This window comes from Mchenga conophoros, linkage group LG10 (genome assembly GCF_057382185.1).
Source record: "Mchenga conophoros isolate Kocher_MC1m ecotype Shallow Benthic linkage group LG10, M_conophoros_male_GT1.1, whole genome shotgun sequence".
Taxonomy (NCBI): Eukaryota; Metazoa; Chordata; class Actinopteri; order Cichliformes; family Cichlidae; genus Mchenga; species Mchenga conophoros.
The window spans coordinates 32,151,459-32,171,282 of NC_140535.1; the positions used below are offsets into that span (position 1 = coordinate 32,151,459).

The following is a 19,824-nucleotide window of genomic DNA, read 5'->3' on the forward strand; positions in this document are numbered from 1 at the left end:
ATATGTTTTGTGACTTGAATCCATCATGTTGGACTGCAGCTGATAGTGGTCCTTGTTCTGCTCTGCTGCTTTGATGAGCTCAGCAAACTGGCAACACCTGCTGCAGGTTCAGATTAGATTAGAACTGCAGATCAAGGACAAGATAGACTGCAGAATAAAGGACTCGTGACAGTTGACTGACATCAAGAATTGACAAAATGGTAATCTGGGCAGGCTGTCACCAGGACAGCAGGAAAACCACCAGACTTTAAGGACTTGAGGAATCTGATTAGCTACAACCAAACCTTCAAAGTGAAAGCTTTGCCAAAACTACACCGACTGCATTATCAAATCTGATGATGAAAACAAAATCGTTAAATATTGTTAAGTACATGTCCATGTAAAGTCTGGTGGAAGAAGATGGACGTTTTGATGTTTCATTTGCTTTGCAGCCATCATGTAGCTTGTAGCTCTATCATGGATTGGCTGCTTAGACTAGTCTATTGTTTCTGAGTCGTACCACATAGTTTAAAGGATCAGCCTGTCTTCCAAGTCCCACCAAATCAGTTATGGCCTAACAAGTAAAACCTGTGGATGTTTTACAAGGGTGCACAAGAAATGCATTTCTGCAAAGGACAATCTGATCTACAGAGAGAATCACCGGCACTGGTCTTCCATCCATCCAGAACCTGTACTTTTCAGGGTTAGGAAACAGACATCTCTGCAGAGCCCTTACATCCCAGACATAAACTATTTAACCCTGCTGCCCTCAGGCAGGCGCTACAGAGCACTGTTTACTAAAACCAGCCATCACAGAGATGGTTTCCTCCCTCAGGGTGTCTCTCTGATGAACACTGTGAAATAACCCACTGCTCTATCATTCAGGTCATATGTACAGTGCACTTCTTAGTTTTGCACATATAGTTTCTTAAGACTTTCTGCAATTTGTCTTTTCTTAATAAAACCTTTCTTTTTTTGAACCGGAACTGAAATTAGATTTTTTGTTTGTGTGCACAAACTTGTCCAAATAAAGACAATTCTGATTATCTTTAATGTCTGGTTGCTACAGAGGCTGTATTTATTTCTTGTCACACAATAGCTGCTTTGGCAGATTTGGATTTGAACGCTTCTTTGCTTTAGCAATCTTACTCTCACTATTCCCTTACGTTGTGAACCCCATTTTAGACAGTGTTTGTAGGTTTACCACAAATTTGAAGTTGTATTGTTTCAGTCTCATCATTTAGTATGTTGTGACTGTAAGTACACATGATCAGCTGGGTAACTCTCATGTGCTAGTGTGAAGGTGGAATTCAGAAACTTGAAAGCAGCAAGGCTGACAAGTCTGTACAGTTCAGAAAAGGCTACTAAAACAAAGAAGAAACATCTTGTTTATGTTGGGCATTAAACATACAGCCCATAGCTTTTTATTCTTTTCCCTCTGCTGCATGCACTTGGCCTGTTTCCAGGTGTTGAACAAGTCGAGAACAAAGAGGGTGTTGAAACTGCTCCGAACTACTTAGTGAAGTGATTGCTGGCATCTGAAATCTGCATTTGCACACTCTGAAACCTTGTACCCCACTCATTATATTCGCAGAATCAAAGTTCAGAGTGGGATGGAAGAGACCCATGATTGAAGTCCATCAGGGTCAGTTTGCTGGGTTTGCACTGGCTCAGAGCGGCCATCAGTCTAGGCGAAAGGTAATGACAATGCTGCAAAACAGTCATTGAACAGCAAAGTAGTTGCTCTGCAGACCTTACTGTGTCTATTGTTCATCTACATCTACCTTGGTATTATCTTTGACTTTGTACAATTTTATTCAATTGTACAGAGATTTATGTCACATTCATTTTCTGCGTGTGGGGGAAAAAAGAAAGTAGACCACCATCAACACATCTATTTCAGGATCTCTCAGTCTGTGGAGAAAGAGAAAGGAGAAAAGGGCTTTTGTGTGTTGCAGGTGTGTAAAATCTAACGTTCGTTGACGTTAACATGATTAGTAGCTACTGTCATACAAATATGTGACCAAAATGAAACTGGGGCATCTGATGACGTTTGTTTTTGATGGACCAGGCGGCTATGAACCGGCTCTAAATTCCTATCAAGCATTCCTTCTTTTTGTTGGACATGTTTATTGTGACAAAGTCACGCATACGTTACTTTCTGCAGGAAGCACCCACAAGAACACCAGATGTACACCAGCTATTTAATAAATGCAAATGTAAAATTTGACACCTCTTGTTGTGTTTGTAATACATTTTTTCTGATAATAAATAGTTTAGATCAGGGGTGGGCAACTCCAGGTCTCGAGGGCCAGTGTCCTGCAGGTTTTAGATGTGTCCTTGATCCAACACAGCTGATTTAAATGGTCTTGAAGGTCTCCAGAGGCCTGGTAATGAACTAATCGTTTGATTTCGGTGTGTTGACCCAGGGTGAGATCTAAAACCTGCAGGACACCGGCCCTCGAGGCCTGGAGTTGCCCATCCCTGGTTTAGATGATGCAGAACAAAATTCAGCAAACTCTAAATAGGTTAAAAAAATATTTAGAAATTCGAGTAGAAGTTTAAAAGCATAACTTTTCAACTTTTCAAATTCTCACTCAATAATGTAAAATGTAATAGTAATAATGTAATGCCTTATCAAAAAGTTAACTAGCTGATAGTTATACTGAAGAAAGACGGAAGTACTGATGCTGATTGTCGACCTTAAGCAAACAACATCTATGCAGACATCTATGTAGACAGTGATGTACAAAACTCTGACTAAACCTGTCATTGTGTTTGAGAAAACAGCGACAGTGGTATTCAAGTGCAACAGGAATGCAGGGCTATGCAGGAAGGGTAGAAGGACAGATGATTGTCAAAACCTTTTCCATTCCTTTGTTTGTTGTTTTGGATTTCTCAAGCTATTTAGGTTGATCTGCATTTACAGGCAGGCATTTGTATGTTGGCAAAGAGCAAAGTCATAAAGCACCAATCATTTCTTTAGTGTCTGTCTTGCTAAAATTTTATTTAAAAATTTTCGCAACAGTGTTTTGGTCTGGACACCATTCCCTAACATTCACGGTACATTCTTTAGTGCTCCTTTAATGTGGTTTGTTGTTTAAAGATGATGATGTGTATCATTAAATGGAAAGTTAATGGTGATTGTTATACTGAATAGAGTCTGGGAGAGGTTTATGTACTTATGTTCCTTGGAAGGAACAAAGAGGTGACCTTTTGATGCCAAAGCCAACTTTTTGTGTCATGTTTGTTTGTCTAGTTATTGAAGATGAACATTCATGGTCTTGTGCCCTGACATACACAGGAAACAAAGTGAAGGAAACTTCTTCTAGAAACTTTTAATTAAATTAGACTTTTGCAATCCAGCTAATCCAGCTGTTGAAAGACAAACTTTTCTTTATAATCAAAATGCAACGAAACCTTAATCACAGGTTAATCCAAGGTTTCAATTTTCTTCCAGGTCTAATGAAAATACTGTTTTGGTTTGTGGTCATTTTCACCAATTGTTCCTTTAACTAAGTCTACCTTCTGTTGGAACAAGAAAGTTGAATTGTTTAAAAAATAACCTACATTACATCTGTATCAGTTTTTAAAATGTTCTTGTAGGAATTGGTCTCTACCTACAAACAGCGTAAATATTCTTGCAGGAAAATGAGAAATATGTCATCCTGTTATTATTATTATTATAAAGTCCACTAATGTTTATACTTTTCTTTTCAGTAAAATTAAAGAACTAAAGCAGTGTTACATATTCTTTTCCGTGGTTTTCTTTTAATCCACTGCGCGTTCCAGTGGAAAATACAACTATATCAAAAAAATTTTTTAAATGGTGAACCGGTGTGTCCAGATTGTCCTGTCAGGTGATCGCTTGTGTAAAAGGGCTTAAAAGAGCTGCGGAAAGCAAACATCACCTGTGCCTGCACAACATTGAACTCAGAGCTTTCTTATCTTCAAACACAAAAGGTAAGGCATTTTATTTTATTTTGCTTATATCCTCATAAGGTCATTTTCATGCATTAATGATGCAATTAATGACATGAAAAGTGTATGATTTTAATTTGAAAAAGTATTGTGTGTCATCAGTCTGTTAGAGTTTTGGGTTGGCATGTGGTTTCTGAATTGTGTAAAAGTTTCCAGTGCAGTGATGTGTGCTGTCATAGCTGTAGCAGTGTGCAGTTAGATAACTGAGCACTGAAACTTTTATTCCTTTGCAGCCATATTAAATATGTGTACAGTTATTCACTGGCCACTTCATTAAGTACATCTGCCTAGTACTGGATTTGACCCACCTTTATTTTTACAACTGCCTACAGTCTTTATGGCATCGATTCAACAAGGTGTTGGCAACATTTCTCAGATATTTTGGTTCATATTGACATGATAGCATCACCGAGCTGCTGCAGATTTGTCAGCTGCACATTCATGATAGGACTCTTCTGTTCTACCAGATCCTAAAGATGCTATGTTGCATTGAGATCTGGTTGCTGTGGATAGCATTTGGGTGGAGGGAACTCATTGAGAAGTTCTAGAAACGAGTTTGAGATGATTAGAAATTCGTGACATGGTGCGTTATCTTGCTAGAAATAGCCATCAGAGGACGGGCGCACTGTGGTCATAAAGGGATGGACATGGTCAGCACTCAGCTAGGCTGTAGTGGTTAACCCTTTCATACATGAACTATTACAACTGCAATTAGGAATTTTTTCTCAAGTATTCTTATTCATCTTTAGGCATTAAAAAACAATTTTTGAGGTTCACTTTTTTAAACACGTACTTAAGTACACTTTGACAACACTGACTGACCAGTGGATGGCAGGGTATGTGCCATTTATGTATACCATCAACACTGACACAAATACAAGAAAACAGCCTTTGAATAGCTGTCCACTGCAGTGACCACTATGCATGAAAGGGTTAAATGATGCCCAGTTGGTACTAAGGGATGCAAAAGGTGCCAAGAAAATATCCCCCAGACCATCACAGCACCAGCAGCCTGAACCATTAGTACAATGGTTTTCTTTCACTTTCTTTATGCCAGATTCTGATCATACCATCTGAATGCCTCAGCAAAAATTAGGACTCATCAGACCAGGCAACATTTTTCCAATCTTCTATCGTCCTGTTTCGGTATGCCGCCTCTTTGCTGATACGGGTGGCAACTAGTGTGGTCTCCTTGCTGTTGTAGTCCATCTGCTTATAGGTTCGACATTTTGTGTATTCAGAGATCCTCTTACATAGTTTTAGTTGTAATAAGTGGTTATTTGACTTACTGTTGCTTTTTAAATCAACTCAAAGCAGTCTGGCCTTTCTCCTCTGAACTCTGATATCAACAAGGCATTTTCACCCAGATAACTGCTGCTCACTAGATATTTTCTCTCGTTTTTTGCAATCCAGCAGATCAGCAGTTTCTGAAACACTCAGGCTGTGTCGCACTGCTGGCACGGTCTCTGCACAGAAAAAATCTGCGTTGCGCACAAAAAAAATCTAACCTGAATTGAAATTAAAGTAAATATGTTAACAATTCTGTTTTCCAGTGTTAGTCAGTTATTGACTGGCTGCTCCAGTATGGGATTAGAACGATGCCACCTTATCCCATAGTCCAGCCACTGATGCGATTCACATTCGTATATACGCAGCTAATCAACGTTGTTGACAGGCTATGACAATGTGCCGACACCAGTGTTTTAGCGAACAAAGCAGCCTGGCTGATGTGGAGTGAAGCCACGTTAATGACAAAGTGTACAACCATTGGAGATGTGAGCAGGACAGACGGAACAACTGACGGAAAAAGTGTGGACTTTCTACCAGTTTTTAAATTGTGTTGATCGGCCACATAAAACCAGAGTTACGATAAAAATATCTGCAATGTTTGGTTTTCTTCCTGAATACTATCGTTGTTTATATTTACTGCTGGAAGAAAACGCTGGAAAGCCTGTGAGCAAAACCAAAACACCCCTCACCCTTTCCCATTGGTCGAAAAATGTACTATGTCGACCAATCAAAAAATGATATGGCAACATGGCATTTAGCTGTTTAGGAAGGGGGAGGTTTTAGGAGTGACGGAGGTGTTTTGAGATGTGAGAGATTTGCCACGTTTAGCGCAAATCTTGTGTAGTTAGTGTGTAGTGTAGTCAATAGTTTTGTTGTGTGTGTCAGAACAATGAGGCGACTGCTGAATGTTACAGGTGTTACAGGAGTGATACATCTCCTGTTGTCAGGCCTGCAGGTATCAGGCTGTTGTTCTCCTTTATCTCATAGTGGACAGAAATGATTATTTGGAGTGCCACAAATAATTTGTGTGGCATCAGATTTGATGCAGAACAGCTGATTGTTCTGTAAATAGTTTGAAATGTTTATTTAAAAAAACGCCTTGGCTGCATTTTTAGGTAAACAGCTGCAAAAAACTTTGTTGTTTGCAAAACTCAGTTACTTTTTTTTGAAGAACTATATAATTAATTGCCCAACATTGGTCATTATTTACTGTATTTTGCAGAGAGAGAGAGAGTTACAGGACCCAGACCACAGACTCATAATACAAGTCAGAGCTTTATATTTGTTTAAAAAATAAAGTTGTGTTTTCAAAATTGGAGTTCAAGTTATTTTTACTTCCAATAGTGTTAACATACTGCACAGGTCATGAACAAGATTTTTTTATTTTTTTCATTGTAAATGGGCTAAAGCAGTTAATTAAAAGTAGTCTAACATAAATGTAAACGCTGTAATTTGATTATTTTAATAAAACATGTAACTTGGATGGATTCGATGCTGGCGTGACCACAGTGCACACATCTAATGTCGCTCACAGTGATCCAAGGGTGTGTTTGCTCAGACACATGAAAAATTAAAGGGAACATTGGTGCAAAGCCTCACAGATGATGTGCAGCAGTGGGTCCCTCAGTCTGTCCTCACTCTGGACACTTGCAGTTGTCACACATGGTAATCAAATGTATGATAAGCTGCAGGATTCAAACACAAGCGTAACTTATAAATACACGTTTATACTTTTATTACACAGTCAGAGAGAAAGACAAAGAGAGAGAGTGCAGGACAGACAGGTGACAGTCTCAGGTGTACACACTGCTACAAAACAGCACAAGAGAAGGAGGATTTAGTGTTTGTGTTATTACGAAACAAGAAGAGTTCCCAGATGGTACAGTGGACACATGTGACTCCTGTGATTAAAGCATCTTTCTTTCAGCTTAACGAGTGAACCGTCAGCTCGTTCAAACACACGTTAAAGTCCGTTTGGCTCGACACCACCGAACAGAGGCAGCAATATAACATAGCTGACTTTAATTATCCATGAAATCATCACATTCTCTGTAGGATTAATGTCAACTACTGAACGGTGTATATTTTTAAAGGCTTTAAAACCAAGTTAGTACAAACGTCACTAATGTCACATAACTTTACCGATATGTGGCCAACAGTAATGTTTTAATGTTCTTCATTATTAAACATTTGCACATAAATAAGTGACATAATATTCAGTACTTACTTTTGAAAGTTTATTTTTCGGCCGTTCCGCTTCAGCCGTCTGCCATATTTTTCGGCAAAATTATCCACACCATTCGCCGCGCTATGAATATTTCATTTGAGCAAACAAAATTTCTGTTTTTAAATTTGCCATTGTGATTATCTGTATAAGTGAAATATCTGATTATATTGTCAAGTTTTGAATGCACTGGTTAGGTGTGGTTAATAAAGGGTTGTGGCTGCTCTCTTCCACAACAGCCTTTTGTAGTGCTTAACCTTGTGATCTTATGAACTTTCAACCTGGTTCCTCCTTTAGACTCCATCATGACTGATACGATGGTCGTCACGCAGCCTCAGCCTGTGATATATGTTCAAGGGTCGGATGAATGGTCATCTGGGTTATTTGACTTCTGTGAAAATGTGCCAGAGTGTAAGTGTCTCTGATTTATATCTATACCACAGCAAGTACTAATTCACTGCCAATGCACTGTGCTTATCATTTCTCCTTTTTAAGGCCTTTTTGCTTACTTTTGCTTACCCTGCTTCGCCTGTAAAACTTCGAGAGACTACGGGGAAAATCTCTGTCTCCCTCTGGCCGACTGGGTGAGCGGCATGATCCCGCCGGCCACCATGTCCATGAGGGTCTCCATGCGACACCGCTATGGCATCACCGTAAGGCCAAAATTTGATTTTCTTTTTAATGTATCTATATTTCACTCACTTAGCCTTCAGCCACTCTGTTGCACTAATACTTTTGAGAGGAGTTTGTTTCAACTTTTTAAAAGTTGCTTTTATTTGTGTTAACTATTTCTTTGCCTACTGCGTGTTTGCCTACTGCGCGTTTTAAGGTTGTCAGTAGGCTACTGACAACCTTAAAACGCGCAGCCTTGTAAAACAACCTTTATAACATGACCAAATTATAACAAAAGAAAGATTGTATATCACCATATTTCGGATTTTTAAAGGAAGAAACTGTATTTTCTTAAATCATTCTGTGTCTGAATAATTTTTATAGATCAACATGTATTCTGTCAACATTATGCAATCTGCTCTTTATCTATAAAACTGTGCTTAAGACTATTTCTTACCTAAGCCATTGGGGTCTTTCAGCTTTTACATATTAACATAAAAAACTGGCCTGGTTAGCCACTTGCTGACCAAACGTCACTGTGTTTTGTTTTTAGGGCACCATGTGTAATGACTGTGTGCTTTCGACATTCTGTATCTCCTGTGTCTGGTGTCAGATGTCCAGAGAGATGAAGAAACGAGCACCCCCAGTCGTTATGGTTGCTACTAAAAACGTGTAACCTCTTCCTTCTTCATCATGTCTGGGGCCACCATCCTCATGGAGTCTTAGCAGCACAATACACTTTAAACAGAAATCCAACTGTAGCCATCCAAGCTTATTGAAGTTAGGAAACTGAAATGAAGTAAAAGGAAACTGTTTTTAATGTAATTAAACTATCATTAACTATCTAAAATAGTGCCTTTTAAATTTTATTTTACATTTTTCCCTTTGAGAACAAAAATTCTTCACCGAGGGGTTTATAATGACCACTTATTAACCAAAGAATACTTTAACTTGAGTTTAAAGGGGGTGTTAAAAGTGTGTTTTTGTGTAATCTCACATACTTTAGTCAGGTTTGTATTTTATTTTTATCTGGCATAATGAAAATTTTAAACAGATAAACTTAAATGACATAAAAATCCAAACACTGTTCTTTCATTTTTTGTCAATAAAATTAAGTGAAAGGCACATGACTCTTATTTTTCTGTGTTCATACAGCACGCTGTTAACAGATGGTAAACATACAAGTGTATGAAAGTGAATTTCAAAAATACATAAAAGAAAAAGGGTTTGGTTACCTTTAATAAGTGCTTTAAAAGTGTAACACCTCAGAACACAACACTGGATGCCACTTCTTTTATTGTTTTCTTCTTTTTTTAATAATTAATTTTGATAGTAGTAGTAGCAAAAGTAGTAATGGCAGAAATTAGTTGGGTGCCAGTCCTTCAAACTAGCATGTGCTAGTTTACTGATATTGATATTTTTGGTAAATTCAGCTGTTTTCTGTTTGAAGGAAGCTGACATTTTATCAGTGATGTATGATCCTGACAGAAGGTTCTTCCACAGTGCGATGTTTTTTTTTTTTTTAAATCCTGTCCCTTCTGGCAGGTTTCAATCAGAATTATAACAAAAGGATAAAGCACAGATGGAAAAGCACAATGTATCACAAACTGATGCACCTGTAAGAAAAAACAAAGGGAAAAAAAACTGTTCATTCAGTATATGAGGACATGCATTGATGTATATAAGATGCAGAGAGTATTGTAGTCTCTTATGTTATGTAGCGCAGTTTCTGATACTATAATCAATTTTAACTGTAAGTTCTTAAGAGACTATGAGCTGTCAATGTCACACATCGGGAGTCAATTCTGAAAATTGATAAAGTGTTTAAAATGTAAAGTGTGTGTGTGTGTGTGTTTCTATTAAGGATTTCACTCACTCTTTGAACGAATATCAAAGTCTTGGCCCTTTAACAGAGATGTGATACAGCGCCATCTGGTGGTTGACTTTCATTGGAGATTTTTTCCCTTTAATTTAGCTTGAGGCAGGTGCATGGTTGCTGATTGTTCTTGAGAGGATTTGTGTCTCTGATATATCTGGGGAAGTTAAAAGATGATGAGTTTTCTTGATCGCCTCCATCTATAGCAAAGAGCAAAGTACATACTGTAATCTTGCATGTAGTGTTTTCAATTTTCAGTGCCAGGACTATCCATTATGGGGTCCAGCAGAGCATTAAAGTCACCTATTGTCATTTTTGAGCTATAAATATACTTGCGAGTGATTCTTTGGCATGATTTATTTCGTCTTCTGGTTATTATCTTTTATTCATTTTCATTCCTTGTGCTGTTTTATATGTGAATGGTTGTCTGTCTCTCTGTGGTAGACAGACTGATGGCCTGTCCAGGGTGTACCCTGGTTCTCACTCCATGGCAGCTGAGATAGGCACCAGCACCCCCGCGACGCTGAATTGGAAAAGTAGGTTATTTGGAGTGCGGCATCATGTCTAGTATTTCTGACCCTAAAAGTCTTATTGATGATTTCAGGATACATGCAACAGCTGTTTGTATTGTAAGTTAGAAGGGGAGAATATCAGAAAATGCTATCTTATGCTAACTAAGACCCAGTGGAACCCCATTTCCACTTAACAGAAACCGTACTCATACGTCAGGATTGTTAGATGTTCAGTTTAATGTATGGACTTGAAATTCACTTTAAAGTGAGTTTGTTTTACTTCATGCCATCCAGATTTCATAAAATTTCATTTTCAGGTTTAAAATGAAATGCAGTGTGGTCATATTTTTATGGAAGGAACTGGAGTTTTGGTAAAGCCACAAATCCAGTCAACACTGTCTAAGGAGCTTGGGCACAAAGCAACTAGACTTCTTCAGAATATGTTTCACATCTCATCTAAGAAGGTTCTTCAGTTCTAAAAGCAAATAGTCCCAGGTATTTTAAACCTAGTGCTAGGGGGGTGTCCCCCTACTAGAGGATTGTTGACCCATTATTAATAATATGCCTAATCAAATGAACCAAGATTATCATCAGAGGTTTCATGTGAAACCACTGTGAAACTTTGACTCACCCTATCATTTGACCTATTGAGGTCCCCTGAGGCAAGATGTGAGTGGGGGTTGAGGCACCTGGGAAGAGACATCAAGATTGCATTGTAGGTAGCAGACAGTTGGTGTCGTAAGCCACCCAGTCTGACTGCCGTTCACAGTGCACGTAGACGGCTTCTTTCACTACTCTTTCAAACCACCTGTCTTCTCATTCCAAAATGTGAACACTGGCTTCCTCGAAAGAGTGACCTTTATCTGGTACTGTACACAGACATCCAGTCATCACAAAAACGCACTTATGTGAGTGGAGAGTTCTGTAGATAACCTACTAACAATGCACTGATCTACAAAGAAAGATGCAGTCAGTTCATTCCAGTAACAATCATTCCAGCAAGAGCAGCACAAATATTAGGTCATAACAAACGGCTTCAATGCAGGTATCCCACCAATCTACTTACCAAATAGCACAAGTTTTATGTTCCTAACCGAATCGATATGTTTTTTTTTAAAACATTTTTGCAGCTGTTCTCTGGACAAAACTGATAGGGACTCATCCTCCCTTAATACAAATTGTGCCAAGGTGTGATGTCGCAATCTGAAAACAGCTGATCTATCTGGCATAAGGAAGAAAAAACACAGCTTACCATCAGATCTTGACGCAAACATGTTTGATTAAAGTTACCGTTCTATCGTGTGCCACGTGAGTACCTCGGAGGTTGTAGTTACTTATTAAAGTAAATATTACTCAGACACACTTCAGATCGAAGCCTGAGTATTTGCTGCATTTTGAGAGACATCGCTACTTGGTTTGAAACAGATGGATGAGAAAACCAGTCTGTCGTGTTTTAATTCTTTACCAATCTTTGTGTGGAAATGGGGTTAAAACCCGAAATGCCAGATTTCAGTCAACTTCCTGGAAAACACAAGATGTCTGCCTGCACAGGTTTAACAACTCTGTGACAGGCCCAGGGGCAGATGTTTCGCTGTCTTTTTTTCACCTACCACCAAAGTAAACAAGAGTACATAGCTAAGTCTCTCTTTCTCTCTCACACATACATGCACACAGTTCATGCTAAGATGATAGTGAATAGTAATAATCAACTATATTAATAACATGATTCCAGCTTTTGATCAACACCAGTGGTGGATCTGCCAATTCTGGTATTCTATGGCAAATGCCAACTGGGCTCCATGGTGCTAGGCAGTGAGCACAGGGCCAAGTAGAAGATGTTCGGCCCTCAAGCCACCCTCACAAAGTCTGCGTTTTACTGTTTGGTCAGAGACATTTACACCAGTGGTCATTTAGTAACTCTGGTAATGTTCCTGTTCCTACTTGGACAAAGGAGCAGATACCAGTCCTGCTGATGGGTTAAGGGCCTTCTACGGCCCAGTCTAGCTCTCCTACTGTATTTGTCTGTGCTGGGAGGCACAGCAAACCTTCTGGCAATGGCATGTATTTATGTGCCATCCTGGAGGAGTTGGATTCCCTGTGCAACCTCTGTCGTATCTAAGTATCATCTCATGTTACAAGTAGTGACACTGACCCTAGCCAAATGCAAAATTAGTGAAAAAACAATCAGTAAAGATGAAAAACCATTCCTGTTTTGGGGGTTGTATCCTCTAGTGCACCTGCTATTAACTTCATCAGCACCAGAGCAGCTGGAACTGATTAATGACCCCCTCTGCTACTTAGCCGACCAAATCAATATCCCAGAAGTTTAGAAGTGTCTCTTGAATTTTTTTGAGCAGTGTATTTCCTCTGACATCAAACCTTTTCATAAATTTTTAATCCACTCTTTTAATCATTTGAGTGTAAAATGACTGAGAAAATACAGAACAAGTTTATTTGACCACCACCAAATATAAGGTTTATGTCACAGCTGGCCTACATTAACAGTATTGATCATTACCAAAATATTTCTCATATTTCATTGAAGGTTAATTTACCAGTATGGACAATTATATTTGTAATGCTAAAATGTAATCATTATTGTTATCGATGACTTTTCATAACTACTTTTCTACAAAAAAGCAGACAAAAAGAAAAAGCACATTATTATTGTAAGGTGCCAAATTACAGTTGAAATCCTAACAGAAAAAATTGTTTTAGTTTTTGACTTCCCAGATAAGTCCAATGTTCCGGCTCACCCAGTCCAGCCGCCCAGTCAGATGTTACGCCCTTGGCGCCTGTCATAACCCATATAAGGCGTATCTTTGCATCTTATATTAAGATCCTCTTCCCGCCTCCTTCACAGCGATGCTCATCGCTGTTTCATCAGAATGTCAGTGTTACTGAAAATCAGAAAGATGTGGAGCTCTGATTCCAAAGGTTTCGGTGAGGACAGAGCCAACGCTTTGGCGTCACGCCCGCAACGTTGACTCATCCACGCACGCCAGTTCCTCACTTCATCTCACAATAGCACATTCCAAATGCATGACCACTCCTAATGGAAATCATAACAATCACATAAAGGAACATAAAACCTCTATTGTTACTGTTGTTGTTTTTTCGGTGTTAATTACAGTGAATTGCCTGGCGCGAACTTTGGGTTAGGGCAACTTGACCTGTCGTTTTTCTGCCCACAGCTTTTTAGTTCAGAGGGCACGAGGTCACTGGAGAAAGCAAACAACAACAACAACAACAACAACAAAACAAACAAACAAAAAACCCCAACACGCTCACTTTAAAGAAAAAACACACACACTTGAGACATGTATATGAATATGAAATACATGCATATGAATAGAGAAAGCTTCCGTTCCGTCAGTAATGGGAGTCCTCAGTATGCAGCAATACCACATATATTTCCCCGGTGAAGTGAAAGCAGTGTGGGATCATTTTTTTCCGCATTAGACAATGACCTTTCCAGTTGCCGCACCTTCACTTCAATATTAACACAAAGTTGCGGAGTGAACCGGTGCGTCCGGATTCTTCTGTCAGGTGATCTCATGTTTTCTAAAAGGATTTAAGACATGAGAGCTTTTCGGAGCTTTCAGAGATCAGCTGTGACCGAACATCCACCTCAGAGCTTTCTAATCGTCAAACACAAAAGGTAAGACATTTTATTTATTCGTTTAGTTTCGTTCCCATCCACATGAGCTCAGACTTTATATATTAACCACAGTAAAATTATAAATATAACGAGCAGCAGTTTACTGTTTTAATTTAAGAAAGTAATGATATTATAGGCCTATTAATAACCAACATGTTGACAAGTAACAATTTAAAAGCAGAGGAGCTCTTTAATGGTTATTGAGAAAGGCTGGGAGTATAGTGAACATTTACCAGCTTTCCTGAAATACACACCTGATTGTAAGAGGACTTGCAGTTGGAATTTTTCACCTTGCTCTTTCTTTTAGGCGCCATCATGACTTCTAAAATGGTTGTTCGGCAACCTCAGCCTATGATGTATACCCAAGAGTCTGATGAGTGGTCAAGTGGGATCTGTGACTGCTGTCAAGATGTGCCAGGGTGTAAGAGTCTCTTAATTATCTTCAAAGTTTATAGAGGACTTTTGCTCTGCAGTGATCGTCACACATGTGACAAAGGAACTTATTTTGCTCACTCGAAGGGAAAATATTTATTCCTAATAATCAAATTTTTAAAACAGTAGGAAACAAAATCAAAACAAACAACAAACAAACAAAAATGCTGTTTTCGTATTTCATTATCTATAAATAACATAAAAATGAATCAAAGAGTGTTTTTTGTTTTCTGGACCTGAACCTCCTGATGAAATCCAGGAAGCCACACCTACATAAGAATTAAGGCCGTAGTATGTTTTTTTTTAATGTGGTGAGAAAGGCATTGGTCCAAGAAAGAAAAAAAGGATTTATTAACATCCTCATATTTTCATTTGTATTTTCAAACACGTGGTGTGCGTCATGTGATTGGTTGTTTTAATCAGACAAAAAAAGGACAAAAGATAATTGTACTTCCGTCATACTTAGGTGTTATTTTCAGATTTAACTCATAACTTGTACATACCCACATGCACAACTATAGCACTCACACTTATTTTTTCCAAAGACATAATAACCCCGTTTACACTATTTTCAAAGATCTGATTTGTTTGGCATTCATTTTCATTTCATTCTCTACAAAAGGGAATTTCTATTCTAATAACGATTAGCGTCTTTTAAGAGCACATGCTCGCCTTTTTTTCTTTTCTACATTAACTCACTGTGTCCTTGTATAATTTCAGCATCATAATGATGTTAGATCTTATTTCTTCTGAGTTATTACTTAAATGGCCAAACCGAAATGATGATAGGACAATTATAAGACATTTTATTTTCAGTTTAAATCAATAATAATGCTACTTCCTTAAATAGATTTAAATCAGACGTCTTTCTAACACATTCTACATAAATAGCGCGGCTTATTGTCCTGTTTTCTTTATTAAGCATTTCAGGGTTTTACGTGAGTGTGTGTAGTTGAGTGTTTTCCTGGTTTCGCAGTCCATATCATTTGCTTTTCTCTGTATCTTTGCCTCTTTCAGGCTGTTGTGCTTTCTGGTGCTTGCCCTGCTTTGCCTGCATAACTTCGAGAGATTATGGTGAGCCTCTCTGCCTCCCCCTGCTGGAGATTTTCAGTGGTTTTATCCCGGGAATCACCATGTCCATGAGGGTCAACATGCGACACCGCTATCGCATCAGGGTAAGGCCAATGTTTTCAGCTTTATACAGTTAGTTCCCGAGATGTTTGGACCAATATAATTAAATACATCAGACCCTGAGCTTTCATTTGAGAGATTTTTTTTCTTTAAGCAGGTAACAGCAGGTGACCTATTAATAGTCATTAAGTCAATGGTAATGGTCTTATAGCTAGAACTGAGCCAAATAAGCAGAGTTTTAGAAACTAGAATATATTTGCTTTCAAATCAAGTCTGAAACCTGCATTTGTCCTTCTAGTATCAGATTTCGGTTTGGGTATGATCTTGAAAAGGTCAGTGCTGACCTGGTGGATGTTAATAGGTAAAGCTACAAAAACAAAACAAATCCATCTGACAGATAGCAAGAACATTAGAAGGAAAGATGATCCTGAGCAGAATGACTAGAAAATAAAAAGCATGACATAGTCTCGGAAGAGCTCATGATCCCATTAAACAGCTGGATGTTGAAATGTGCAGAGTTACAAAGTAGATTGGATGGTGCTCAACCCTAAAGATGGGTGTAGCCGGTCTGGCCTTAAACTCTTATTGCCGTTAGTTCTCTGCGTTGTGTTGTGCGAATGACCAGAGGAGTCAGCTCTCACTTTGCCAGCTGGGTGGATTTATTCTCCCAGAACTGTTTAAAATAAAAACAAAACAGTACAGCAACTTCACTTTACTGGACTTCTGCATGAACACCTCTCCTCAGCGGGGCCTCTAGGCGACTGAGGTGCAACATTACAACAAATCCAATTACCAAATAATACTGCTAAAATGTATTTATATTCATATATAACAAACAAAAATGCACTGCATCGTGAACATATAGTGACAATTACCTCATCAACAAAATTATACTTTAGGGAGACTTCATTTACCAGTGGCAATTTTACATATTTACAGTAAGTTGAAACAGTGAACATGAATCACAAACAAACAGAAGATATAACCAGTTCACATGACACAAAAATAAAAGAGGGAGCTCACATACCTGTTTAAAATAAAAACAAAACAGTACAGCAACTTCACTTTACTGGACTTCTGCATGAACACCTTCAAGGGAGAGAGAAGGATAGCGGACCACATGAGAAGCCACGTGCATGCTCCTATGCTCTCATCTGAGACATGCTAACTAGCATGTTACAATAAAGTGCTGTACTCGACAGAGAAACAATAATTCACACTAAAACATCTAACAGAACTATGAGACAAAATGCACAAAGGGAACGAGCAGTGTTTGAATTACTTTTAGTTACTTTAACTGTGTTTATTTGCTCTGTAACTGAGAACACTAGCGTACGCTCACCTCTCCTCAGCGGGGCCTCTAGGCGACTGAGGAAAATAGCGCGCAGCTACAGGAAGTGACTTCGTGGGAAGTCAAGGGTCACACAAACAAAATAAAAGCTCCCAAAATATAAATACAGAAAATAAACATATATAAATAAACACATATACATAACCAATACTGACAAAGCGAGATAACACTGCAGGATGGATCTTTGGTGAAATATAAATTATTTTTTAATACACCCGTTACATCGGCACTGTTTTTCTTTTTTTTTTTAGATCAGAAAGTGGAATATTGTACAATTGCTGGCCAATTCAATGAAACTTTTTGAGTTTTGATGACTTTTGTTGGTCAGTCTGGTAAAGGTAAACAGTGTATTGCAGCATAATAATCAGGAACTGTAGAAAACTCACCTTAAGGAACAATAACTCCAAAACCAATTCAACAGAGTGAAAAGCAAAAGGTTAAAAATGCAAGACTTTTCAGTCCAAACTGCTAAAACACAACCAAACTGTAACCGCACATCAAAAAACCTGATTCATCTCTTTTCACAGGAAAAATCATTTCCATATTAATGTAAAAACTGATCAGATTGACTGTTTATTACCAAACGTGTCTGTATTTTATCTGCAGGGCACCATGTGTCGGGATTGTGTGCTTTCGACTTTCTGTTGCGCCTGCAGCTGGTGTCAGATGTCCAGAGAAATGAAGAGTAGGAATGTTTCAGTTGTTATGGTTGGTGCCAAAAACACATAACCTCTTCGCTCTTCATCATCACCACCTGGGCTGCTGGTTACTTAATACAACACCATCTGCGTGGAATGTCAGTAACATTTTACACCGATGACTTCTTTGAGGAAGAGTAGTGTTCACGTCACTGACAGAAACGTGTCTGTAAATATGACTTTATTAAAGGGAGACGGGATCATGGCTTGCTGACTAAAACATTATAGAAATCTCTTAATAAATGTTAAAAATATATAATGACCTTTGTCTTGAATTTTAATCTTTTTTTTTCTTGTGAGTTTGCTTACATACACAACACTAATGGTTGCATTTAACAAGTCACAATCTACGTTCACAATAAGCACTGGGATTCAAAAATTTGTATAAAAAACTGAAGAATGTATTTTTTTTATCCTGCTTGCAATTAAATAAACAAATAGCACAGAAATAAAAAGAGAGCATGGAGGTTTTATTTATTTATTTATTTATTTGCGTTTATCACCAATAAAAAATAACCACAGTATGTTCAGAAAGCAGTTAATTCTGTGAATGTCCTCTGCGCCTGGGTAAGACTCCACCTCAGGCTAAAGACACACTGCACAGGAAGGTGACGCGGGCTCCTTTAAACACTTGTAAAAAAGTGACACGGCCACTAGAGGGAGTCAAACTCTTTACAATGAGTCCAACAGCTCGTTAAGGCTGAGGTCAAAGTGGGTCACACAGGATCAGACTGACTACAGCATCGCCACTCATGTTTCACCTTACAAGCTGTGCCACCTGTGTGTTCAGGAGGAGAAACACGTCATAAAAACACCACACAATGTAAGATATTTCAGTGTAGTTGATAAATCTTTGTTTTACCTCTGCAAAGTTGTGGAAGTCAGAAATGAAGCTGCAAGCAATTTCATCACTGTCAGTAAGTCAATGTAGAATAAAGATAAAGTTTAGAATAGAATAATTTTGCTTGTCTACAGGAAAAGATGCAATATTACAAGTTTAAACTAAACTGTTACTTTCCTTGAAAATGATCCTTGCCTCAAGATTTCTTCAGGTAACAGAAAAATAACACAAATACAAGTTTTTAGTGATTTTTTTTCACTCCTGTATGTTACAGATATGATATAATTTTAATTTACTTGATCAAAAATTTTATTTATAAATGATCTCATACCCACGACTTTGAGTTGGATAAGCGGATTAAAATGGATGGTTGGAATTATCTCGGAATTTTGTCTTCCCAAAGTCTCAGTGTAATTTTTCCCTTCTGAAGCCTGATAATGGGTTTCTGCATTGTCATAGTTAACACCATTAACAAGTTAGCATTTTGTTTTAAATGTTAAATGTAGGCTTTCTCTGCCTTGAGCTGAGCATGAACAGGTGTTTCATGGATCCAGAAAACCTTTTAGTCTCTTTAATCCTGTTATTTTGGCTTTAAAAGCACCATTTTTGTTGTTGTGTTATCCATTTAAAGGCCTTATGGATAAACCACCTGACTTTAGCAGGTCATAGATCTGTGCTACTACTTTCTGTACATGGTAAAGAAAAAATTTAGCTGCTTTGTATTTTTCTTTAGTCTTTATTTATGGCTCCTGGAATCATTAGCGAGTGTTTTAGTCTCCTTTAGCTTGTTGTTTGGTTTTAATTTCACAGGACAAGCCGGACAATTTAGCAGCCAAAGAGACAGATGATTTTTCTCAAAGGTCGATAAACACAGCTGAACAATGACAGCAGTAAAACAGAGAGGATGCTGGACCTAAAATGCATCACAAGGGCATTTTGGCTTGTATTTAGCAGCTTGTTTTGGTCTTTTTCTGCTCTAAACGTGTCCAAATTGATTGATTCAGCTTTAAACTTGTGACATCTGCACTGCATGGTCACCTCGGTGTTTGCCAAGACCAATTACATTCAAAGGAGGATGAAGAAATAGCGCTTTAGCCCCTTTTGCTTCAGTTGTGGAGTCTATCATGTCATATTTTGTCAAATTACTCCCAATAAACTTTCCCACTTGTTTAGTCCCATTTGTGTTCCAGCAGGGACAATCCTTCCCCACTCCTGGCAAACGTGGCCCTGGTGTTC

At 38.3% G+C, this 19,824-nt stretch overlaps 2 protein-coding genes and 1 long non-coding RNA gene across 3 annotated transcripts; 2 read left to right on the top strand and 1 right to left on the bottom strand.

The window, feature by feature from the left end:
* The first annotated feature begins 3,888 nt into the window (after positions 1–3,888).
* LOC146566243 (cornifelin homolog B-like) lies at positions 3,889–10,061 on the top strand. Its single transcript, XM_085287997.1, has 4 exons — positions 3,889–3,942; positions 7,772–7,885; positions 7,970–8,127; positions 8,640–10,061. Exons 2-4 carry the CDS (start codon positions 7,780–7,782, stop codon positions 8,760–8,762), a joined length of 387 nt encoding a protein of 128 aa, XP_085144123.1. The 5' UTR covers positions 3,889–3,942; positions 7,772–7,779; the 3' UTR covers positions 8,763–10,061.
* Positions 9,448–11,164, bottom strand: LOC146566244 (uncharacterized). Its single transcript, XR_014894029.1, has 3 exons — positions 11,106–11,164; positions 9,963–10,119; positions 9,448–9,702 (listed from the first exon to the last, which is right to left on the bottom strand). It is a non-coding gene; the product is annotated as an uncharacterized LOC146566244 (long non-coding RNA).
* A 2,896-nt stretch (positions 11,165–14,060) lies between these two features.
* ponzr2 (plac8 onzin related protein 2) lies at positions 14,061–18,196 on the top strand. Its single transcript, XM_085289844.1, has 4 exons — positions 14,061–14,135; positions 14,443–14,556; positions 15,585–15,742; positions 17,656–18,196. Exons 2-4 carry the CDS (start codon positions 14,451–14,453, stop codon positions 17,776–17,778), a joined length of 387 nt encoding a protein of 128 aa, XP_085145970.1. The 5' UTR covers positions 14,061–14,135; positions 14,443–14,450; the 3' UTR covers positions 17,779–18,196.
* The last annotated feature ends 1,628 nt before the right edge of the window (positions 18,197–19,824 follow it).